Raw genomic sequence first — 25,590 nt, forward strand, 5'->3', positions numbered from 1 at the left:
TCAGAGCCGGACCTCGTGCCAGAGACCCGGTCACTGCAGCTTACCCCTGCTAGGCCGTTCCCCTCCCAACAGTATCCAAAGCGTTATACTTATTGTTGAGGGGAACGACCACAGAGGATCCCTGCACTGCCTGCTTCCTCCCCTTTCCACCTCTAACTGTTACCCAGCTACCTCTGTTCTCTGGCGTAACTATGTCCCTGTAGATAGCTTCTATTTATCAGCCTCTCTGAATAATCCTCAGTTCATCCAACTCCAGCTCCAGTTCCCTAACGCGGTCTGTGAGGAGCTGGAGCTGGCTGCACTTCCTGCAGGTGAAGTCGGCAGGAGCATCGGTGGTCACCCCTACCTCAAACATCTACAGGAGGAACATTCCACTGCCTGCGCTGCCATAACTCTACACTTAGTCTCCAAAACAAGAACACTAAGTAGCTTACCTGTTCAGCTGACTGAGTCCTTTTTTTCAGGTTAGAGGAGGAGGGAGGGTGGGAGACACTACACGTGTAGTATCTCTGGTTCCTTCTCCACTCAAACTTCTTACCTTCCCAGAAGCCTGTTTTGACGACTTCCGGGTTCCCGCTCCTAGTTTTGAAAAAAAAACACAGACTGCAAAAAGAAAAACGTGAATTTAAACGTGAATTATTAAATTGTTTAAATGCAGTACTAAGCAACTAATAACATTATGTAAAAATTATTTTGAATGATTTGGTGAGTGTGGTGGGGTGGGTGACCCACTTTGCCCAAGTTTTGGGAGGAGCACTATAGACTCAGACTTGCTGGGCCGCCGCCAACTTGGATCTCCCTGTCATCAGTGAGCTTAATGATGTGATTTGAGCTGTGCATCGCTGCACAGTTGTTTGTCAGAAGAATGAACAGCAGTGGACTGAGCACACAGGCGGGGGCGGGCCTTGCTGTGTAATGGTGTTGGAGATGCTGTTCCCGATCCGGATTGACTGAGCTCTCCCAGTCAGGAAGTCCAGGATCCAGTTACACAGGAAGGTATTTAGGCCCAGCAGTCTGTTTATCCAATCCGATGTCTAGGAATGATTGAGTTGAATGCAGAGCTGAAGTCTATGAAAAATAATCTGACATAGAATTCCTTCTCCAGGTGGGTGAGGGCCAGATGGAAGATGGTGGAAATGGCATCATCTGTTGAGCAGTTGGGACCATATGTGAACTGTAGGGTGTCCAGTGAGGGGCAAGCAGGTTTTTAATATGCCTCATCACGAGCCTCTCTGAACACTTCATGCTGAGCATTAACGCAACGGGGCGGTAGCCATTGAGACAGGATGCCGAAGATGACTTCAGCACAGGGATGATGGTAGTGGCCTTGAAGCAAGTTTGCGCTACGGTGCAGCTCAGGGAGATGTTAAAGATGTTCATGAGAACATCCGCCAGTATGTCAGAGCATTGAGTGCTCTGCCAGGGATGTTATCTGGTCCAGCAGCCTACCATGCGTTGTTTCTGCAAAGGGTTTTCCTCATGTCGACTGTAGTAAAGCACAACCCCATGTCATTGGTAGGATGGGTCTTCCTTGCTGCCATGTCATTTTGTGCCTCAAACCATGCATTGAAGTTGTTCAGCTCAATCTGGGTGAGACGCATCACCGGCACAAGCAGGCGATGCTGTTTTGTGGTTGGTAATGGCCCGAATACCCTTTCACATGCTCCGCAAATTGCCGCTGTCCAACAAGAGGGCAAAGTATACTTGACCTCACCTGCTCCAATCTGCTTGCTGCAGATGCATCTGTCCATGACAGTATTGGTAAGAGTGATCACGCTCAGTCCTTGTGGAGACACTGTCCCATCTTCACATTGAGAATAGCCACCATCATGTTGTGTCGCACTATCATCATTCTAAATGGGACAAACTTTGAACAGATCTAGCAGCTTAAGACTGGGTATCCATAAGGCATTGTGGGCCGTTAACAGCAGCAGGATTGTTTTCCAGCGCAACCTGTAACCACGTGGCCTGGCATATCCCCCACTTAACCATAACCATCAAGCCAGGGGATCAACCCTGGTTCAATGGAGAGGTGTAGGAGGGCATGTCAGGAGCGGCATCAGGTGTACCTGAAGATAGGATGTACCTGAAGCCACCAAACCATATAAGTGGCAAGTGATAGACCGAACTAAGTGAACCCACATCCAATGGATCAAATCTAAACCCTGTAGTCCTGCCACATCCAGTCATAAATGTTTTAGACATTAGATTACTTTCAGTGTGGAAACAGGCCCTTCGGCCCAACAAGTCCACACCGACCCTATGAAGAGCAACCAACCCAGACTCATTCCCCTACGTTACCCCTTCACCTAACACTGAGCAATTTAGCATGGCCAATTCACCTAACCTGCACATCTTTGTGACTGTGGGAGGAAATCGGAGCACCCGGAGGAAACCCACATAGACACGGGGAGAATGTGCAAACTCCACACACAGTTGCCCGAGATGGGAATTGAACCCGGGTCTCTGGTGCTGTGAGGCAGCAGTGCCAGCCACTGTGCCACCATGCTGCCCTTTAAGTGGACACTTTGCAGCATCCACCTTCAATGATTTATTTACAAATATCCATGTCCTCAATGATGGCAGAGCCCAGTGCATCAGTGCAAACAATAAAGCTGATGCTTTTGCCACAATCTGCCGCCAGAAGTGCCATGTGTATAATCTGACTTGGCCTCCTCCAATGGCCCCCCCAACATTATAGATAGCAGTCTTCAGCCAGTTCGATTCATTCCACTTGATATCAAGAAACTGTTGGAGACAATACTGCAAAGGCTGTAGGCTCTGACACCATTCTAGCAATAGTACTGAAGGATTGTCCTCCAGAACTAGCTCCTCCCCTAGCTAAGCTGTTCTAGGACAGTTGCACTGCTGGCATCTATCTGATAATGTGGAATATTGACCAGTATAGAAAAAGCACAATTTCAGTCCAGCCAATTACTGCCCCACTAGACTGGGCTCAAACATCAGTAAAGTTATGGATGGTGTCATCAACTGTGCTGTCAAGCAGCAACTGTTCACCAACAACCTGCTCAGTGATGCCCAATTTTGGTTCTGCCAGTGTCACTCCGCTCCTGACCTTATTACAGCTTATTCCAGACATGGAACAAAGAGCTGAATTCCAGAGGTAAGGTCAGTGACAGGCCTTGACATCAAAGCTGTATTCAAATGTGTGGCATCAAGGGCCCCTACCAAAACAGGAATCCATGGTTATTATGGGGTGGAGTCTCTCGCGGTTGGAATTATTGCTGGCACATAGAAAAATGGTCATGGTTGTTGGAGGTCAGTCGTTGCAGTTCCAGGGATCTCTGCAAGAGTTCCTCAGGGTAGTGTCCTAGGCCCAACCATCTTCATCTGCTTCATCAATGACCTCTGTCTATCAGGTGAGAAGTGGGGATGTTCTCTGCATGATGTTCAGTGCCATTTGTGACTCTTCAGAGGCTGAAGTGGTCCATGTTCAAATTCAACAAGATCTGGGTCAGGCTTAGGCTAACAAATGGCAAGTAACATTCATGCCACACAATGCCAGTCTGACTACACCATGAAGAGAAAGTCTAACCACTGCCCCTTGACGTTCAACAGTGTTCTCATCACTGAACATCTCACTATCAACATCCTGGGGTTATCATTGACCAGAAACTCAACTGGACTCTCCACGTAAACTACAAGAGCAGGTCAGAAACTAAGAATACTGTGGTGTGTAACTGTCCATCTCTGTCCACAAGTCTGTCCACCATCTACAAGGTACAAGTCAGGAGTTTGATGGAATCCTTCCCACTTGCCTGAATAAGTGCAGCTCGAGCAACATTCAAGCATGACACTGTCCAGGACTCAACAGCCCACTTGTTTGGCACTGCATCCACTCCATCACTGACACTCAGCAGCAGCTGTTGTACTATTGGCAAGATGCACTCCAGCAATTCACCAATATCTATATAAATAAGGATCGGTACTGGGTCCTCTACTTTTTGTTATTTTATATAAATGATTTGGATGCGAGCATAAGAGGTATGGTTAGGAATCTTGCAGATGTCACCAAAATTAGAGGTGTGGTGGACAGTGAAGAAGGTTACCTCCAATTACAACAGGATCTTGACCAGATGGGCCAATGGGCTGAGAAGTGGCAGGTGGAGCTTAATTCCGATAAATGCGAGGTGCTGCATTTTGGGAAAGCAAATCTTAGTAGGACTTATACACTTAATGGTAAGGTCCGAGGGAGTGTTGCTGAACAAAGAGACCTTGGTGTGCAGGTTCATAGCTCCTTGAAAGTGGAGTCGCAGGTAGATAGGATAATGAAGAAGGCGTTTGGTATGCTTTCCTTTATTGGTCAGAGTATTGAGTACAGGAGTTGGGAGGTCATGTTGTGGCTGTACAGGACATTGGTTAGGCCACTGTTGGAATATTTTGTTGTGAAACTTGAAAGGGTTCAAAAAAGATTTACAAGGATGGTGTCAGGGTTGGAGGATTTGAGCTATAAGGAGAAGCTGAACAGGCTGGGTCTGTTTTCCCTGGAGTGTCGGAGGCTGAGGGGTGACCTTGTAGAGGTTTACAAAATTGAGGGGCATGGATAGGGTAAATAGACAAAGTCTCTTCCCTGGGGTCGGGGAGTCCAGAACTAGAGGGCATAAATTTAGGGTGAGAGGGGAAAGATACAAAAGAGACCTAAGGGGCAACCTTTTCACTTGGAGGGTGGTACATGTATGGAATGACTTGCCAGAGGAAGTGGAGGAGGCTGCTTCAATTTCAACATATAAAAGGCATTTGGATGGGTATATGAATAAGAGGGGTTTGGAGGGATATGGGCCAGGTGCTGGCAGGTGGGACTAGATTGGGTTGGGATCTCTGGTTGGAATGGACAGGTTGGACTGAAGGGTCTGTTCAATGCTGTACATCTCTATCAATCTATGACCATATAAATGATTTGAATATGATTTAGGAGGTATGGTTAGTAAATTTGCAGATGAAGCCAAAATTGGTGATGTAGTGGACAGCCAAGAAAGTTACCTTTTAAAATACAACAAACCTTGATCAGATGGGCTGATGGACTGTGGAGTAGCAGGTAGAGTTTAATCTAATTAACCTGAGTTGCTGCATTTTGGTAGGGCAAATCAGGGCAGGACTGATGCATTTCATGGTAAAGTCCTGGGGAGTTTCGTAGTTCTTTGAACGTGGAGTCCCAGGTGGACAGTTTGGTGAAGAAGGCATTTGGTACACTTGCCTTCAATGCATTGAGTACAAGAGTTGGGAGGTAATGTTGTGGCTGTAGGAACATTGATTAGGCTACTATTGGAATACTGTGTACAGTTCTGGTCTCTATTATAGGAAGGATGTTGTGAAACTAGAAAGAGTTGGGTTGGAGGGTTGAACTATAGGGAGAGGCTAAATAGGTTGGGGCTGTTTTTCCCTGGATTGTCGGCGGCTGAGCAGTGACCTTAAAGGTTTATAACCTATAATAAGAGGCATAGATGTGGTGGATAGTAAAGGTCTTTTCCCCAGAATAGGGGAATCCAAAACTAGAGGGCATAGGTTTAAGGTGAGAGGGGAAAGATTGAAAAGGGACCCAAAGGGCAGCATTTTCACTCAGGGTGGTGTGTACACAGAATGAACTGCCAGAGGAAGTGGTGGAGTCTGCCACAGTTATCACATTTAAAAGGCATCGGGATGGGTATATACAAATTAAGGTTTTGGAGGGATAGGTGGCTTGATTAATTTCTGGTATCTGGTCAGCATAGAGAAGTTGGTCCAAAGGGTCTGTTTCTATGCTGTACATCCCTATTACTCTATCCTCAGATCCATGACCATTTCCATCTAGAAGGGCACGGGCTGCAGATGCATAGGAATACCACTACCTTCAAGTTCCCTCCAAGCCATCTTGATTTGAAAATATATCACCGTTCCTTCAGGATTGCTAGGTCAAAGTCCTGGAATTCCATTTCTGGCATCATGGGTGAACCCACAGCTGGTGGACTGTAGCTGTTCAAGATGGCAGCTAACCTCCATCTTGAGGTCAACTAGGGATGAGCAGTGATGCCCGAATCCCACAAATCAATTTTTTAAAAAAAACCATCTCATGGTTTTACATGTTTGTATTAATACAAGATTGGCTGGCTAACTGGAAAAAGAATGTACATAAATGGGTCTTTCTCAGGTTGCTTAGATGTAATGCTGGTGTGCCACAGGGTATGGACCTCTACGATTTAGTTTAAATATGACTTTGAAATGACAAAAGGAATGATTTGTAACAGCAAATTCAGCAAAGAAAAGTTGTGAAGAGGGCATGGAGTTTTCAAAAATTATAGTACAACCAAGAACTGTGGGCGCTGGACATCTGAAATGCACAAAGATGGAGGTTGCTGAAGAGGTTCTGTGGATCTGGCAGCATCTGTGGAAAGAGTGTGGAGTTGGCATTTTGAGTCCAGTAACCTTTGAACATTGCCTGAGCGCCTCCTTTTTTTTTTCCCCTCTGGGTTCTGGCAAACCTTCTGAGTTTCCATTTTAGTGTGTTACCGCAAAAAAAAAAGTTGAGTGGACAAAGTCGTAAGATGTACAGCACAGAAACAGACCCTTCGGTCCAACTCGTCCATGCCAACCAATATCCTAACCTAATCTATTTCTATTTGCCAGCACTTGACTCATATTCCTATAAACCCATCCAGATGTCTTTTTAAATGCTGTAATTGTACCAACCTCCACTACTTCCTCCGGCAGCTCATTCTATACACGCACCACCCTTTGTGTGGAAACAGTTGCCCCTTAGTCCCCTTTTATATCTTTTCCCCCCTCACCCTAAACCTATGCCCTCTCATTCTGACCTCCCCCATCCCATTGAAAGATCTTGTCTGTTTATCCTATCCATCCCCAAGTCTTGACAAATGGTATAAAGCGGGAAAATGTGAAGTTTATTAACTAAATTGTGTGAAACTTCAAGGCTTTAAGATCCAGAAGGACTTGGGTGTCTCCTGCATGAATTGCCAAACTTTACTATTCAGGTATAGCGAGTAATTAGGAAAGCAAATAGAATATGATTTATTGTGAGCGGAATGTAATATGAAAGCTGTGGATGCTCAATCATAATCAAAATCAGAAATTATTGGAAAGACTCAAGTCAAGGTAATGCTTGTAGAGAGAAAGTAGTTCATGGTTCAGGACCAGTGACCCTTCAGAACTAATTGATTGATTGTACCTGGGAATAATTTGGTATCATATGACTTGAATAGGGCAGAGAGTGAGAAAAGGATAAGTTGAGATTGAGCCCAGAAAGAGAGTGAGAGTTAGGCTGACAAAAGAATGGATAAAAATCAGCCTGGGACAATGTTAGTGGCTGACAATGGGTTGTTTGTGGTAGCAGCCTGTGCGATGAATAAGTGCAGGGCTTGGTAGGAACCTTGGTAAGATTGCAAGGTTCCTAAACATAAAATGAAATGGTGTTCCTAGAGCTTTGTTGGAGTATAAAAGTGAAGGAGTGTTTTTAGTTCACTTGTGGGATATGGACATCGCTGGTTGGCCTGCATTTCTTTACCTGTCTCGAGGTGCCCTTGAGAAGGTGATGAGCTGCTGCCTTGAACTACTGGTCTGCATGTGATGTTGGTAGATTTTCAGTGCATTTAGGCAGGGAGTTCCAGGATTTTGAACCAGCAACTATGAAGGAGCGGTGATATTTCCAAATCAGGATGGTGATTGACTTGGAGGGTAGCCTGCAGTTTATGGTATTCCCAGTGTCAGCTGCCTGTTTTATTTCATAGGATCCCTACAATGTGGAAATATGCCATTCAGCCCAATGAGTTCACGCCAACTCTCTGAAGAGCCTACCCTACCCCTGTACCCTGTGTTTCCCATGGCTTATCCACCTAACCTACAAATCTCTGGATACAACAGGCAATTTAGCACCCGGCGGGGAGCCCCCACAGACATGGGAGGTTAAATACAATGGATGTCCAATGAGATTTGAAGGATCGGATCCATAGTTCTTTTAAATGCCATGAGCAGATGTGGAAAATAGTCAAGAAGGTGAATGGGATGCTGACCTTCATATCTAAAGGACTGGTGTATAGAGATGCAGGGTTTTCCTTTTTTTTTGGGGGGGGGGGGGGGTTATACAGAATCCAAGTTAGACCCCACTGAGAGTATTGTGAGCTGATCTGGGCACCACAACATAGGAAGGTTGATTTGGCCCAGGATGAAGTTTCAATGCAAGTTTACAAAGGTGATACCTGGGCTTCAGGAGTTAGTTTGAGGAGAAATTAGACAAATTAGACCTTTATTCTCTAGAATTTAGCAGGTAATGAAGTGATCTAATCCACGTTTTCAGGATATTAATAGCAAAAGACTGGCTAGATAAAGATAAACTATTTCTACTGGCTGAAGGTTCTAGAACCAGGGGACAGAGTAAAAGAATTAGGGCCATATCATTCAGGAGAGGTGTTAGAAACCACTTTTCCATTAAGTAAGGGATGTCTGGAATTGAAATGCTACTTCAATTATTAAATTTGAATTTGAGACTCAAGTACTTATTAAGCAAGGGTATCAAAGAATATGGACCCAAGGCAAGCATATGGATTTAGGCTACAGATTAGCCTCTTTTATTGAATGACCAGTGCAGTCTAGAGGGCCTGAATGGCCTACTTTTGTTCCCATGACAGAGTTGATGTAGAAAATTGTTTCCCTTGTGGGAGAATGTAGAACTGGGGGGGGGGATGGGTTTTTTTCATTAATTCCATTATTTATTTGTCCTGCCATTTTAATAAGAATTTTGTGATTGCACTTGCGTTTTCTCTTTATTGGAACAAAAGTCTGTGTTTATAGCTTAGTTGCCAATCTTTGATTTGAATTTATGTTTGGCCCTCCTATTGGGTTGTTTCTTGTCCTTTTCCATTGGCAAATTACAGCATGTATTCTGATAACAGTCCCCTAAATCTTCTCCAACTGACACTTGGCCCAATTGTTCCCAACTCATTTTTGAGCATCAAGTCCAGTAGTGACTTTTTCATACTTCTGTATAAAGTTCTCTGGTACAAATAAAGAAACTATTTCTTGCTGCTTGTTATGCAGCAGTTTGTTCCCAATTTATTGCTGTTCCAGGCAGGATGCCCTAGATTAAGCGTCTGGATGTGGAGGCATGAACTTGTTCCCCTTTTTACCTGTCCCCCATTGTTGATGGCAATAAACTTAATTTAAAAATTGATCCCTTCCTTTGTGGACACCTTTTCCCCCAGACCTAAATGAATTTTTGTTTTCAAAGGGACCAATTTAAGCAGGCTTTCATGAATTGACTAAAACAAAGTGCTGGATAACACAGCTTGTCAGGCAGCATCCATGGAGAGGAAGCAAGCCAATGTTTCAAGTCTAGGTGACTCTTCATCAGAGCTGAAGTGAAGCCCTGGCATCTCCAGCACTTACTTTTAGTACAGATTCCAGCATCTGCAATAATTTGTTTCCTTCTTGAATTGACAGAGTTTATTAACTACTAAATGAAGAAAAATGTGTTCTTATTTCCAATGTGTGCACGTAAGTCTGAAAAAGTTGAAAGTTTTAAATGATTATTTTTAAAGAATATAACTGAGCCTCTGACACTTCGCGGAGTGTGGCTACTTGAACATTACAGCTGTTGAACTAGGGGTTACTGTCAGTGTTTGTGTTGGTACTTCATCAGTCATTTCAAAATTCTTAGTTATGCATGTACATTGTGACTATGTTCAAATTTCATTTGAACAATAACTGAAATTCACATTCATGGTGAGAAGTTTTTTTTGTTGTCCTGTTTCATTTGGTCAATCTTGCTAGTGAGTCTCTACCTCCAACATTGACTAAGGGATAAATCTTTGACTGTGATTTGAATCAATTAGCTCAATTGGCTGGATAGCTAGTTTGTGATGCAGAGTGATGCCAACAGCATAGGTTCAATTCCCACACTTGCTGATGTCATTATTAAGGTCTTGCCACCTCAATCTTTCCCCTTGTCTGATGTGATGACCCTCTGGTTTCTCTCTGAAACTAGCCCTGTGGTCTCTTGACCTTTTGACCTCTTCAACTCTGACCTTCACCGTAGGTTTATACTGAAATCCAGGTCCGTGCACAATACCTCAGCCCACTGGCACACGCAAGAACGTCAGACCCACTGCCTCACTCCATTAGAGTTGAAATTGGCTTTTTAACCCCTGTCTTGTGTATTCTTCAATTAGAAATATGCAATGCATCTGCAGTTTGGTACATAATTTGTAATGCGGTGGCCTGCCATTGAACTCCGGGGAACAGCACAAACATTCAATCCGTGACAAGCCAGTGTTCACTTAAATCAGACCACAAAGAGTTAATCTTTCCACCAGTTTCTGTCTATTTTCTCAGGCTCTGTCCCTTGAACCCTTCGGTCAGTGAATGTAATTTACAGGAGAATGTTTGTTTGTTTTTTCTCTCTCTCTCACACTCTCTCTCTCTCACACGCTCTCTCTCTCACACGCTCTCTCTCACACACTCTCTCTCTCTCTCACACACTCTCTCTCTCTCACACACACTCTCTCTCTCTCTCTCTCACACACACACACACTCTCTCTCTCACACACACACACACTCTCTCTCTCACACACACACACACTCTCTCTCTCACACACACACACACTCTCTCTCTCACACACACACACACTCTCTCTCTCACACACACTCTCTCTCTCTCTCTCTCTCTCACACACTCTCTCTCTCTCTCTCTCTCTCACACACTCTCTCTCTCTCTCTCTCTCACACTCTCTCTCTCTCTCTCTCTCACACACTCTCTCTCTCTCTCTCTCTCTCACACACACTCTCTCTCTCTCTCTCTCTCTCTCTCTCTCTCTCACACACACTCTCTCTCACACACCTTCCAGCTTTCTTACTATGTCAGTTTCAGCCTGCATGTGTAATGAGACATTCACATTCCAGAACAGTCAAGATTAGGAAGCTGAGCTTCATAAATACAAATCTGCTTAGTGTGGTATACACAAATATGTATCTGGATTGTTCTATTACATGTGTATTCCACTCTGCTTATTAAATTACATGCTCTTTTCCTATTGAGTATGAGTTTTGTTAAGAGTCTTCAATATAACCAGAATTTTTAGTTAGCCAACATCCCACTGTGAAAAATGCGCAGCTTCCAGCCCCTGGGTGAGAAGGAAATACTGCCACTCATTCCACCAGTGAACAAATGTTATTATCTTATTTATACCAATCTGTTGACACTAAGAACAGATGCCCCAATTCTGCTGAACAAATGCCCCCCCCATGGTCAAACACTTTCCTGCATTTTCTTAGCACGGCGGCACGGTGGCACAGTGGTTAGCACTGCTGCCTCACAGCGCCGGAGACCTGGGTTCAATTCCCGCCTTAGGCGACTGTCTGTGTGGAGTTTGCACGTTCTCCCCGTGTCTGTGTGGGTTTCCTCCGGGTGCTCCGGTTTCCTCCCACAGTCCAAAGATGTGCAGGTCAGGTGAATTGGCCATGCTAAATTGCCCATAGTGTTAGGTAAGGGGTAGATGTAGGGGTATGGGTGGGTTACGCTTCGGCGGGGCGGTGTGGACTTGTTGGGCCGAAGGGCCTGTTTCCACACTGTAAGTAATCTAATCTTAAAAAAAAAAATATGTAACTTGTAAGGCTACAAGCTTTCTTAAGACAGCCACTTGATTTTCATTTGAGGCATTTTTGGCTTTATCAGCCCTCTTTTTTTTTAGAAAGAAAAATTAGTTTTGAATTGAGTTAAATGTCCTTGGTACTTAAGTGATTTTTCTGCCCTTACACTAAAGCTTTCTCAGTCTAACAGTTAGATAGTTGAATAGTTAAGGGCGAGATAACTATTTATAGTTTATTTCCTTGCAAATTTGTTCTTCAGTCTTTCGCCACCCAAAGGGTTGTAAATCTGTGGAATTCCCTGCGCGGTGAAAAAGTTGAGTCTCCTTCATTACATGTTTTTAAGGCAAAGATAGATTTTTGAGCCGTAAAGTATTAAAGGTTATGGTGAGCAGGCGGGTGAGTGGAACTGAGTCCATGAAAAGATTAGCCATGATCTTACTGAATGGCAGAGCGGGCTCAAGGGGCCAGCTATTTCTTATTCCTATTAACCTTTTTTCGTTCCTTGGCTGTAACCAAGAAGACTTTGCCATTGACCCCTTTGAGACATTTCTCTCCATCATTTGATGTTCTCTTAATCTATATTGCCACCCTCCACATTCCTTCCTTCTCTATTTTCCCTGAACGCCATGTTGTGCCACTTCCATTGCTATGTGATTAACTTGAATAGTCAAACGTTTGTAGTGTCAATAAATGATGCTGATGTAGCAGGGCAGTCTGTACGAGTTGGCATATAAAAGCTGTGCATAGCAGAATTCATTGGTGAATGTTTGGTTGACTGCATGAGGTCAATGTGCTTATTCAATAGGTGAGTAAAATCTAGAATTCTTTTGATGATTTTTCAATTCTTTTGGTGATTGTCATTGAGAATGCAGAAATTCTATTAACAGGGTGACTATTAATGGCTGAAGTCATGTGTATACTTAGCATTACCATTAACTAACTGTTTCTGTAATGCCTTTGTAATAAATCTCTTGTAGGTTTGTCACAAGTGTTGTAAAAACAAAGTATGACACCAACTCTCGTGAGATAATAGGACAGCTGATCAAAAACTAGGTTAGAGTTGTCTTAAAGGTGATTATAAAGGCAAACTGGAAGATGGCGAGACTGGAGAAGGAATTCCAGTGGAGATAAGTGTATGCAACAGTGTTACTTTCAGCGGTGCTGTGTCCAAACAAAGCAACATCGCCCCGGTGTATTCAGGAAAATTGTCTCGAGACAATCTTTTTGACTCTTTAGTTGGCACCCGTTGTAGGTTGGGGAGAGCTCAGTACAGTATTAACCTTCTGATTGGGCCAGCTATAGTATAATACAGACCTCATGTGACAGAATGGCAAGACAGAAGCTGTAGGAGCTTGCAGGATTAACATCACTCTCTCGCTCACATGTCAAAGCAGATATCTGACATGTGATATCATTCCCCAATCACAGAATCCTAAATATTGCTTTCTCCAACTCCCCATTGAAACAAGAGGAAGAACCTCATTTGGACTTGCTCAAAGGAAGCATACTAAAGCTCAAAGAGATCCTGACTCTTTCTAGGTGAAGCAACATTTCACCTTTACCACCTCAAATTTTGTGTACTGTTTGCTGAACACAATGTGGCCTATTCTACACTGGAGAAACTAACCACCGGCTGGGTGACCAATTTGAAGAGCATCTCCATTCTATGCACAAGCATGACCCCGATCTTCCTGTAGCTGGTAATTTTAACACCGCGTCCTGCTCGTGTGCCTACTTGCCTGTCCTTGGCATGCTGCAGTGCTCCAGTGTATCACAGCGCAAACCTGGACGAACAATGTCTCGTCTTCAGACTAGGCTTTTTACAGCCTTCTGTACTTAATATTAAGTTCAACACCTTCAAACTGTGAGTCACCTCCCATTTCTTCCCTTCCTTTTTAGTTTTCACATTCTGTCAGCATGCCCTCCTAATCTCCACCTCAAAATCCAGTGGGACTGTCTGCTATTTCTTCTGCCAGTTGGACACACCATTGTTGTACCATTCTCGGATTCCCATAACTTAATCTGAACTATCAACATCCTTTGTCCGCCAGCACTCTACACCTTTACCCCCTCAATCCACCACTACTGTAGGATAAATGTTGCTCCACTCCATGCTTCATTTCCGCTCTGAGTAACCTAGATTCGAAATGTTACATTGATCTCTCCTTCCATGGATGTTGTTTGACCAGCTGCGATCTCTAGCTTTTATTGTTTTCAGTACAGATTGCAGCATATGCAGTAATTTGCTCCTGATGTGTGGAGGCTGGGGTAAGGACATGGGAAAGGTGCTCAAGCCCTAAATTAGTTGAACTTCGTATTGAATCTGAAAAGCTGCGTGATTCTCTAGCAGAAAATTAGGTCGTGTTCTTCTACTTGGTGCTGAGCTTCGCTGGAGCACTACAAGCCCAAGACAGATGCTGGTCTGGGAACGCAGAGCCGTCTTGAAGTGGCAAGCTATGCAAGCTCATGGCTGTGTTTTACTGACACAGTAAAGATGTTCTGCAAAGCTCTTGCCCAGTCTGCACTTTGTCTTCCCAGTGTAGTGGAGACTACATGTGAGCAGCAAATACTGTAGACTAAATTGAGTGAAGCTGAGAAAAATTGCTGTTTTACTTAGAAGTATTTCTGGGGTCTTGGATAATGAGGAAGGAGGAATGAACGGGCAGGTGTAACCACAAAGTAAAACATGGGAAAGTACTGGGGAGGTGTCTGGAACCATTGGGAGTGAAGGTGAAGTACATTAGGGTATCCAGGAGGTATTTGTCCCTGTGGAAGGCTAAGAAGGGAGGGGAGGGGAATATGTCTAGTGGTGGTATCCTGCTGGAGGTAGTGGAAAAAGGAGATAAAGATCCTTGGGATATTGGCGGATGGTAAGTAAGGATGAAGGTGACCCTATTGCTGTAGGAGGAAGAGAGCATTTGAGGCTTCCAGTGTGCTAGTTGGGTCAGATATGCATGAGGGCCCTGTCAACCACTATGATGGGGAATTGTTGGTTGGGGAAGAAGATGGACATTTTTGGTGGCCCTTTTGGAGAAGCTAGCACCACTGGAACAATTGTGATGGAAATCAAGAAAGTGGGAGAATAGAATACATTCTTTACAGGAAGCAGGGTGTGAGGATGTATAGTAAAGATAACTGGAGTTGGTGGGTTTCTAATGGATACTGGTGGTCAGCCTATCTTCAGAAATGGGAGCCAATGTTGAGAAAGGGAGAACAGAGATGGGCAGGGTGAAGGTGAGAATGGAGTGACAGTTGGAAGTGCAATAGACAAACATTTCCAACTCTGCTCAAGAGATGGAAACAATGCTGATGTCATCAATGTACTGGAGAAAGAGGAGTTGGCGAGGGCTGGTTAGGACAGGAACAACAAATGTTCCACAATAAGGTAGGTGCAATTGGAGCTCATGCAGGCACCCACGGCCATCCCTTTGACATGAAAGTGAGAGGAGTTATAGGAGAACTTGTTCAGGATGAGGATGAGCTCGGCCAGGCAGAGGAGGAAGGTGGTGGGGTTGGGGATGGCTTCAGCCTTCGTGTGTAGAGGGCTTGTATGTCCAAAGTGAAAAGGAAGCAGCTAAAGCTGTAAACTGAGTGTCGGAAGAATTGCAGGTGTAAGCCAGAGGGCTTGGACAAGGGGAGAAAAAAAATCGCAATAAGGTAGGAATACGTGAGTTCTCTGGAGCAGGAGTGGGTGCTTTTTAAAAAAAAATGGGTCTGCCTGGACAGTTGTGTTTGTGGATGTTGGAAAGGAGGTAGAAGCAAGCTTTGTATGGTTGGACTGTGAACTTTGAGGCAGTCGGGACAGAATACCAGGTGAAATGAGATTAGTGACTATTACAGACACAATAGCCTGGTATTCCATGGTGGGTCCGTGGTGCAGGGGGAGACAGGAGGAAGTACTTGAGAGCTGATGCTCAGCTCTAATGTAACGGTTAGTCTGCCAGAAAACAACAGCACTACTCTTGTCAGTAGGCTTGATTTACAAAGTCTGGGTTCAATGTGGATGAAGTTCAAATTATGACATGAAGTTAGCAGAGTGGAATGTGACCTGTCATATGGGTAGTCAAGTAACTTGCTGGTGTCCTAGATGACCAACTGCAAAAACTTGAGCTGGAGGCACTTTGGCAATCTGTGCAGCTGAGTTTTGTGGATAGTACGTTGAGTGAGTTGGTCACAGGACAGTTCAAAGGTCTGGAGAAAGAGAAGGAATGGGTGACCACCAGGCAGGTAATGCAGGAATCTCCTGGGATCCTGTTCTTAAATTGTTTTTTTTTCCACCTTTTTGAAGCTGCTGAGGGTGCTGGTTGCTCAAGGGAGAGCAGATGGAACCAAGCTTCTGGCACCTCAATCAACCTGTTGTTCAGGAACAGAGAAAGAAGGAAGTAGGAGCAATCATGATAAGGGACTTGTTTAGGAAATAGAGAGGCATTTCCACAGACATGACTCCATGATGGTGAACTGGCTGTCTAGTGCCAAGGTTAGGCATTTTGTAGAGAAATGGTGATAAGACAGAGGTAGTGGTAAGCAGGTAGAATGAGGGCTGAGGTGTTGCATCAAGAATTTAGGGAACTAGACAGTTAATTGAACAACAGGGCCTGAAGTCACATACTCGTGAGCACTGAAATAGGAGAATGATATATGAATACATCGCTCAAGAGTAGTTGCAGGAGGGAGGATTTTATATTCCAGTCTTACTGGGACTGTTTGTTGAATGTGGAACTGGATGATGAGTTCATTTTGTCATGCTGTTGAGGAATTTTGGCTGGGGAGGGGATATAGTGATAAGAACATGGCATATTTTACTAAAGGAACCAAGGCAGAGAAAGTTCAGCCATGTTGAGTTTGAAGGGAATAAGGTGAAGCTGGATGGTCTCTACTTTAATGCCCAGTGTATTATAGGTGCAGTGGATGTGTATTGGTATTAGTTAGGCCATGTTTGGAATACTGCGTGCAGTTTTGGTCTCTCTGCTGTCGGGATGATGTTCTGAAACTTGAAATGGTTCAGAAAAGATTTACAAGGATGTTGCTAGGGTTGGAGGATTTGAGCTACAGGGAGAGGCTGAACAGGCTGGTGCTGTTTTCCCTGGAGCGACAGAGGTTTATAACATCGTGAGGCGCGTGGGTAGGGTGAATAGCCACAGTATTTTCCTTGGAGTAGAGGAGTCCAAAACTAGAGGGTAGGTTTAAAGTGAGAGGGAAAGATTTAAAAGGGGCCCAAGGGGCAGCTTTTTCTCACACCCGGTGGTCTGTGTATGGGTATATGAATAGGAAGGGTTCAGAGAGATCTAGTGCCATTTGTCAGCATTTAGCCTAGATTAGTTTAGGGTATCTGGTCAGCGTGGATGAGTTGGACCAAAGGGTCTGTACATTTCCATGACTCTGACTAGATAAGACTTTTATCAGGTACATGGGGAGCAAAGTGACAGAGACCCTAGTGGAGAATAGAAATTGAAAGGGCATCTTTGAAAAGAAACTACAAGAGAAAGGAGGGGGATTTTAAAAAACCCCATCAGGTACGATTAGGGAGATTCCCAATATATTCTATAGTAAGGGGAAGCGGATAACCGGGGGTTTGGGGGGGGGGGGGGGGAATCTGTGTCCATTAAGGATCAAGTAGGCAATTGTGTGTGTAGAGCTGGAGGGTATTGACAGGGAGTTAAATGAGTTCTCCACAAAGAAGGGTAATAGGGTTAAATCAGGGAATTACAGACTGGTGTGTCGCACATCAGTAGTAGGGAAACTTGGAGAAAATTCTGAAAATACTTCTTGGTGATGCAAGGTTTGGTCAGGAAAGTCAGCATGGCTTTAAGGTGAGGTCATGCTTAAGACTTCTAGTGGAAGTTTTCAAGAGGGTAACCAGGTGTATAGATAATTGTAAGGCACTTGATGTAGTTTTATTTTGCTTTCAGCAAAGCCATTGACGAGATTCCACCTGGGAGACTAATAAAGAAAATAAAAACCTATGGTTTCCAGGGTAACTTGGCAGGTTGGATCCAAAATTAGCTTTGTGATAGGAGACAGATGGTGATTTGTGTAACTTGAGGCTGGTATCCAGTGACATGCCACAAGGATCAGTGCTAGGTCCCTTGTTTGTATCCGAAAGTGCTCTTATGCACAAGTGAAAGTGTTTTATTTCCCTATCACTAAATCATTCTGGTAGGGTCCCTTGGTCATCATATCTATGAAAGAAGAACAATGGTCCTTGATTTAGGAATGTCTGATGTGCGATTATCCATAGGAATGTCATTAATGTTGTCATCTATTCATCACTCAATCAGAATTTGGGGTTTCCTGCTTATGATTAGAGTTTCAGTTTATTTTATCAATTGCTTTTCAACTTTGGGATGAAAATCTGCACTGATTTTACATTACACTAATATAAAGGTTTGTACTGCCAGATAATTTGAAACTGCATCTGGAGTGAATGCTTTATCAAACCTTTATGTCCCTGTCCAGAGTAATGAAGTGTAATATGCATATAGTCAGCAAACATGATCATTTACTTGGATAAGCGATTGACTTAGCTCTACATGTTTTAACTTCAGTCCCAGTACTTTTAAAAGTAACTATGACCTTTTGGATCCAACTAATGCCTCTGTAATTCATGTATTGCATAATGGATTAATCTATACAGGTCAGTTTGTGATGATCCGTATAGTGACCAACTTCCTTTGTTATTCCTTCACAGCTGAAGCTCGAAGACCGTTCACTGATGCCACGTGACCTGGTTCGACGTATGGGAAAAAATGCTGTAAGTTGTTTTTCTCCATTTTTTGCTAATGACATTGAAATGTTCTAGCTTCCTTCCAGCCCCAGATTTCATATTCTTGGTTTCTTGCTAAGATCAATTTATTCCTTTATCAGTATATTTTTCTCCTCCTCCTTTCCCCTTCATGCAGAATTGTGATCTATGGGGACCTTGCAAGTGAAAACATCGATTCTAGCCCATTGCACCTGCTGGTTGCTTTGTGTAGTTATGGTGCTGGACTATTGAGTTCAGTTCAGTTTCCACAATGGCCAAAGAGCTGTGTGTTTTTCAGAAGGTGCCAGAACAGTAATTGTGGTGTGCTCAGACTGCTGGCAAAAGTTGCTGATACATCAATGTAATTCCTGGAAGGGATCTTGGCATTCTACATCAATGTTAGTTCTGTACTATGTGGCTCTTATTGCCATGCAATTAGAGGTGAGGGGATTGGGTAGAAATAAAAGGACAGGAAATATTAGGAGGATTAGGTGCATAAATTAATGACAGGGAATGGTAATTTGGATAATCATCTTCATTCGTCCTGAATAACCTGTTCAGTGATTTTCTTCTGTTCCTTTCCATTGTCCATTGTTTATTGACCAGAACAGCAATCTCATGAGGAATATTGTTAAATGTGTCAATCTAGCTGACTTAAAATGGATGACAGCAAAGTATGTAAAATGTTTTGAAAATCTGAGCCACTGGCATGAGAGCCAAATATCCTTCATGTGGTATCATTCTGATTCTTTTCTTTAGCTTAGAAGGTCCCAAATTTGACTGTTAAGTGATTGGATTTGGATTTGAACAGTGACAGATGAGTTTTGGCACTGAGGAGCGAAAGAAGAAAATCCTACGCATGTCCCAATTCCTGATTGCCAAGAGGACATTCCAATTTGCAAAATGCCTGTATTTTTCTGAAATTTTGCTTTTGGGAGCTATTGATGTTAGCGCTTTAGTTACACTTAGGAAGAAGTAGTACTGGCGAGGCCAGAATCTGCAATCACTGTGACACCCCACTCAGTCACCAACATTCACACTTCAACCTTTTAAACTTGCAAATGGCAGCTAATGTAAATGAAAGTAGTGTTCTGTCTTTCCACGTCTGACTCTACAGTGCTATGACTGAGCCCTCTGTTTCTGTTCATAGTCGTAGTGCTGCAGAGATAGGAGTGGGATGACAAGATTCATCACTTTTGTACAATCACTGCCCGATTTGTTGCTCGTTCTAAAATCCAAGACATTAGTTTTGTGTAGTGAGATTGAAGTAGCAGTAAATGCTTTATAATTTGCTTTGTTGTGCTTTTATATTACATTTCAGTGAGAACTACTTAACCTAACAATTCTTTTGAAATAATGAAATATTGCAATTATGTAGATTTTGTCCAATCTTGTCTGAATTTTGTTACAGGATAATCAATGTGGAACAGTGATTGATGTGAATATGGAGTGCACCTTGAAGATTCTGGGAACAAATTACATTCTTCATCCAGTCAACAGCAGAGACTTGCAGCATATTTGGGTGCATGATTGTCATTTTTTCCCTAATATTTGCATTGATTTATATTTTTAGAACTGACTGATATTGAGAATGCTGAATTTTTTGTTGTAGAGCATTCGTTTCTATAGCCGTAAAGGTGACACTGTGTAGTGGTAATGTGACTATACTATCAATCCTGAGACCCATATTAGTGCTCTGGGGCACAGATTCAAATCCCACCATGGCAGCTGATGGAATTTGAATCTATTTGATAAGTCTAGAATATAAAGCTAGAGCCAGTTATTGTGGCCATGACAACAAACATCAATTGTTATAAAAGCCCTCTTATCCACTACTGAGTGACAGAGGTGAATCCAGAGATTGTCCCCCCCTATCTAAAATAATGGGAAAGAGAACCGTGACTTGATTGATTCTTTCTTCACCCCTCCTCACATTGTAAGAGTGACATCACAGGAGAGTCATGAATGGTTGGGCAACTCCAGCTGGGGGACTATTTCAGCTGCGGTCATTTTGAAAAATGTAAATTTCTAAAATAGCACAGGGAAAGTGAGATGTAGGAAAAGAAGCAGATTTGTGAATAAGAGGGAAGAGTTTCTATTTTCTACTATTCACTGTTTTCAGTTAAATTATACAATAATTGGACTGGGGTGGTTTTCCTTGGAGCAGAGAAATCTTTGGGGGTGTATATGATTGGGATTGTGTGAAATTAAGGGACTGGAAGGAATGTTTCCTCTTTGTGGGGGGGGGGGGGGGCGCGATCAGTAACTAGGTGGCATACCTTTTAAGGTAAGGGGCAGGAGATTTACAGGAGATATAAGGAGAATGTTAAGGTGGTGGGAATCCGGAACTCCAGTAATTGTAAGGGTGGTAGAAACAGAAACCTTCACAACGTTTAAGAAATATTTAGATGTATGCTTGCAATGTGAAGGCTTACAAGGCTCTGGACCAAGGGCAGGCAAATGGGATTATAAAAGGTGGTTTTTGACCAGCATAGGCTCAACAGTAAGTAAAGTAACTAAAGTTGTCATTGGCAGGGCAGTTTGACCAAGGAAAATGCCATCCTGTGCTATGTGGGGAGTCATGGACACTCCTTGTGTAGGATGTGTCACTGATTTTGAGCAGCATCTTGGGTTTGAGATACATCTGTGAAGACATTTAGGTTGATACTTCTGTTTCAGGAAAGAATATCAATACTTTAGTGATATTAATACTTTTTAGATTCATTATAATACCTTTATCTGAGAGAGATTGAGCAGCACTCTCATTGTACAAGTTTGCATTTCATAGAATAGCAAAGTGTTTTCAGGTTTTAAAGAACTTTTTCTAGAAACCAAACTAACATTTGGATCTCCATTGTAATTATCTTTTGAATTAACTCAGTGTTTCCTTGTCTCTCAAACTTTAGTCTCAAGGAGCATACAGACACAGAAGTATTAGCAGAAATGTATATGTGCATATTGAAGTGTCACTTTGTCCTCTGAAATGTTCCACTTTTCTCACTCGATTAGCTTAAGTAATGCTTTTGTCTGCCTGATTTCTTCAAGCTGGATCCCTAAGTTAAGTGCAACTATTGTCATTCTCCTGGAAGTTTTTAAATTTCGTTTCCAGGTAAATCCAAGAGTTCCGTACTATTTGGAACTGCTGATTTGGGTCCTTGGCTCATTGCTAATTATTCCCTAATTGCAGTATTGCTGCCCTACCCAACCTCTGCACAATGCGTGTAACTAAGCACAGCCTGGTCCAAAGACCCAACTGCAGTACCAGACTATGGGGTAGTTGTCAGCTGCAAAGCTCAGCAGCTGTTAAGAGAATGGGTTTGGAACTTCTTCTGAACAGAGTGCTGCTGAAGAATCTTGTGGCTGGAGATGAGAATATGGGGAAAGCAGTATTTGAGATGTACATTACAATGCAAATTTAGAATGGAACTGTCATTACCATTATCCTCTCCACCACCCCCATCCCACCCTAATGCACCCCAAACCAGCTTTTGCTACTTTGCCTTGGACTTAAGCATCCATCCAGTTGTGGAATGGCTCCAGTACAGATTTCCTACAAGAAAATTTAGCTGGTTGGAAACCCCTAATCCTGCATTTTCTTTTAACCTTTTGCTTCTTCTCCACCTTGCTTCTGAAACCAACAAATCACTGCCTTCAGTACAATTCTCAAAGTAATGCATTCTAGATTGTAATCACTTTCATAGCTAACTTTTTGTCATCTTTGATTCTTTCACAAATCACTTAACTTGTTGACCTATGACTGTCAACACTTAGAACAATGGAAACCATTTATTTCTATCCATTCTGTCTAAAGCCCTCAGATTTTTAATACTCCAATCAAATATGCTTAACTTTTTTTAAGGAAACTTCCTTCGTTTTGCCCAGTTTATTCATGCAACTGAAGTCCCTTATCCTTGGGACCAATTGTTGCCTAGTTTTGTTTCCTGAACTTTTTTTTTGCTAATGCCTTCATGTCCTTCCAAAAGTTGGGTACCTGGAATTGGACACTGATTCAGCTGCAACTAAAGTACAATACTCTAAAGGTAGTTGATAGTTTTCCTTTTGTACTCTATGGTTCTGTTTAAGAAATCTGGGATTCTGTATGCCTTGTTAACCGGCCTTAATAAACTGCATCCTTCCAAGATTTGACCTGCCAGATCCCTGACGTTAGATGGAGAATTCCTTGAATGTGTCTTCCTCGGCCTATTCACCTTCTGAATATGAAGTTTATTAGTTTATTAAATTTTCTGTCCACCATCAGCCGCAACCTGTTTTACCTCTGTGGTTTCATGCAGCACAGAATGATGTCCATCATACCTATGTGACTCTTAGAAAAAGATTGACTAACCTGTCCAGTTTCCCTCCTTTTTTCTTTCCCCATGGGCCTGAAATGTTTCCATTTCCTGCTAAGCTAAGTCTTTTTGGCTTTTTTCTGCAACTTCCGCTGCTAACTGCTGTTTCAACCTGCTTGCAAATCCTAGCCCCTTCAGCAATACCGCTGAGTCTGCAGAAGCTATTCCTGGAATTAAACATCTGTTTGTACAATATCTTGTGCTCTCAAATAACATGGCTGACTCACCAAGCTGCTTTTGGAATGCATGATTATGTGGCATAATGCATTTTTTTTAAAACAAGGAGTAACACTAAATCAGAACTAACTATTTTTTAAAATGTATTAAATACTGAATGTTCTTTTGCAGCCATTTGTCTATGGTGATTACATAGCCTTTGATTGCTGGCTAGGAAAGGTTGACAACATTGTGGCCCAGCTTATCCTAAAACTATCAAATGGAGCCAGGTATCACTTATACTTTTTCATATAAATTGTTCACAGCATTGCATAGTTGTGTAAAATGGGGCTATGGAAAGAGTGACTTGTCCTTGGATTTGGGTCTTTTATAGTGGGTTTAATTACGTAGAAGTATTATCCAGTTGACTTTCAGCGATCTAGAACAAAACCATGAAATTCAGTTTGCAGATGAATGGTGAAGTTCAATGATTAAAAAAAAATTGATAAAATATATGTGTAAATATCTGGTTTAAATGATTTGAGTATTATATTTGAATAGAAGTATTTGATTCACTTTTCAGTTTAGGATATTGGCATAGCCAACCACACTGACATTTATTGCTCACCCTCTTTGCTTTGTAAAGGTAGGGCAGAATGTTGCCACTGTCGTGAATGTAGTTTCTAAATACTGCTATGTAGTAATCTAAGGATACTACAGAGCATCTTGCACATATTGAACTCTACAAGGAGATTTAGACCCTTTTGATAATAAAGAAAGAGAATGATTGTGAAGTAATTTTTTTTTGGAGTTGTCCTTCTTTCCTCATTTCCATTTAACACAATACATTGAAACATTCACAATTTATCTAGTAGCCTTCAAGTGTGCAATTATGTGTCTTTGACACTGCCTGGAGGTGTGAACAAGTGTTTCCTTTCTCAGTCATATGCTTTATTTTACTTTACTGCAGTTAACTTAATATTTGGGAAGCCTCGAATCTATTTTAATTTTTTTCTCCATTCATTGCACAGAGCCATGTACAATGTAATTAAAGACGGTCCGGTGTGACAAATATTTCATAAAAGCATTTGGAATTTGTAACCAACAATTTGTATTTCTGTAGTGCCTTTCATGATCTCAAGGCATCCCAAAGTACTTTGCAATTGTGAAGTATCTCTTGAAATGTTAAGTATAGCTTTGGGAAAAACTCACCAATTTGTGCATAGCAAAGTTCCATAACCAGCAATGGGATAAATGATCAGATACTCTGTTTGAAGGTTAAATATTGTTTAGGGCATAGAGAACTCTGGTACTTTCTGAAATATGCCATGGTTTCTTTCATATGTACTTAACAAAAAACAATGCCCTTGATTCTTAACATCTCAACAGAAATGGCATCTCCTGACTACAGCTATCCCTGTGCTCTATTAGCAGTGTTAATCTAGATCACAGTCTTATTTCTGAATTTAGACTTAAATCCATTATCTCTGACTCCGTTGAGAAGTGCTATTATGATTCTTTACTTCAATTGCTCTGTTATTCCTCTTAATCCTATGTTAGGGGTATGTTCTATGTTTAACAAAATGCTGTTTCTCAATACTCTTTTTTTTTTTTCTTTTTGTATTTAGGTCTATTCTACTTTAATGATCCCAGTTAATACTAGCATAGCCCATACTTAATATATTAAATGATAGTCTGTTCCTCTTTTAGATGCTCAATGAGTACCAGTGATGGCAGTAAGCTTGTTGATCTTTGTCCCCATGTCAGTGACTCGGTAAGTTTGTCGTCTTTCCCTGAATGGGGAAAGATGTGGAAACTGGTGTCTTGCACTATGTATGCTAATGCATGTAATAGATAATTGAGTTTGGTCCTGAGTTGATTATTGACAATAGTGAGTTGAAACAATAGTTGAAAGTGTTTGATTATAGTGACTGTACGTGGACCTGTGCTTAGTGAGTCAGGAATGGGGATTGCAAGTATCTCTGATTGCAACTTTGTCTTGATGAGTTCCTTTCATAAAATAAAGTCCTGCTTTGATATGGTGTCTGATTTGTTAAAGACAGTGAGCTATGATTATACAATAATCACCCTTGCATGAAACCCCCAGACCTGACCAGTGCACAATGCATGATTCACCTCTACAAGTGCATAAAATTGTACTTCTGTATAACTTTCTTCACTTCTGTTATAATTGACCTAATGCTTGACCATCAACATAGTGTGACAATGTTTGGCACATTTGACTCACTTCTTTCAATGGTTGTAAGATGATGCATACTTATTCAAAAGTTTGATCGTCCTTATAAGTGGTGATTTTACATTTATCAGACAGACAACACTTGAGCTCAAGCGCTATGATTTATTGCCTTTTTTTTTATCTGCAACATTTATGACTGTTCTATATGTTCCTGTGAATCGGCAGTGGTCTCTGAAAGGAGTGTCAGTGCTAATAGATAATATTTTACTGTTCAGGCTTCAGAACTCATTACAGCCTAGATCTAAACATTCTGTAAAAACAAAATGCATTACAGAAGTGAGTTGACTATGACTGACTGACTGTTTTTGATAAAGCAGTATTCAAATATTGAATACTATCATGGTTGGGAACTAAGGGCACCATATTGTGAGGTCCAGAGGAAAGATACAGAAATGTTAGAACAGGAGGAGTAGCCTCAATAATTAAGGATTAAATGGCTTCACTGGTAAGTGAATATCACAAGTGATGAGCAGGCAGTGGAGACTTTGTAGATT

The 25,590-nt window shown here is 42.2% G+C and overlaps 1 protein-coding gene across 1 annotated transcript in view; it reads left to right on the top strand.

Annotated features, from left to right (window-relative positions):
* The window catches only part of ube2o (ubiquitin conjugating enzyme E2 O), a 162,238-nt gene that overhangs the window by 17,329 nt on the left and 119,319 nt on the right, over positions 1 to 25,590 (top strand). The window contains exons 2-5 of the mRNA XM_072559038.1: positions 18,281 to 18,343; positions 19,746 to 19,856; positions 23,032 to 23,129; positions 24,550 to 24,613. Of these exons, the coding sequence (XP_072415139.1) occupies positions 18,281 to 18,343; positions 19,746 to 19,856; positions 23,032 to 23,129; positions 24,550 to 24,613 (336 nt within the window). The remainder of the gene's footprint in view (positions 1 to 18,280; positions 18,344 to 19,745; positions 19,857 to 23,031; positions 23,130 to 24,549; positions 24,614 to 25,590) is intronic.

Source organism: Chiloscyllium punctatum, chromosome 39, assembly GCF_047496795.1.
Source record: "Chiloscyllium punctatum isolate Juve2018m chromosome 39, sChiPun1.3, whole genome shotgun sequence".
NCBI lineage: Eukaryota > Metazoa > Chordata > Chondrichthyes > Orectolobiformes > Hemiscylliidae > Chiloscyllium > Chiloscyllium punctatum.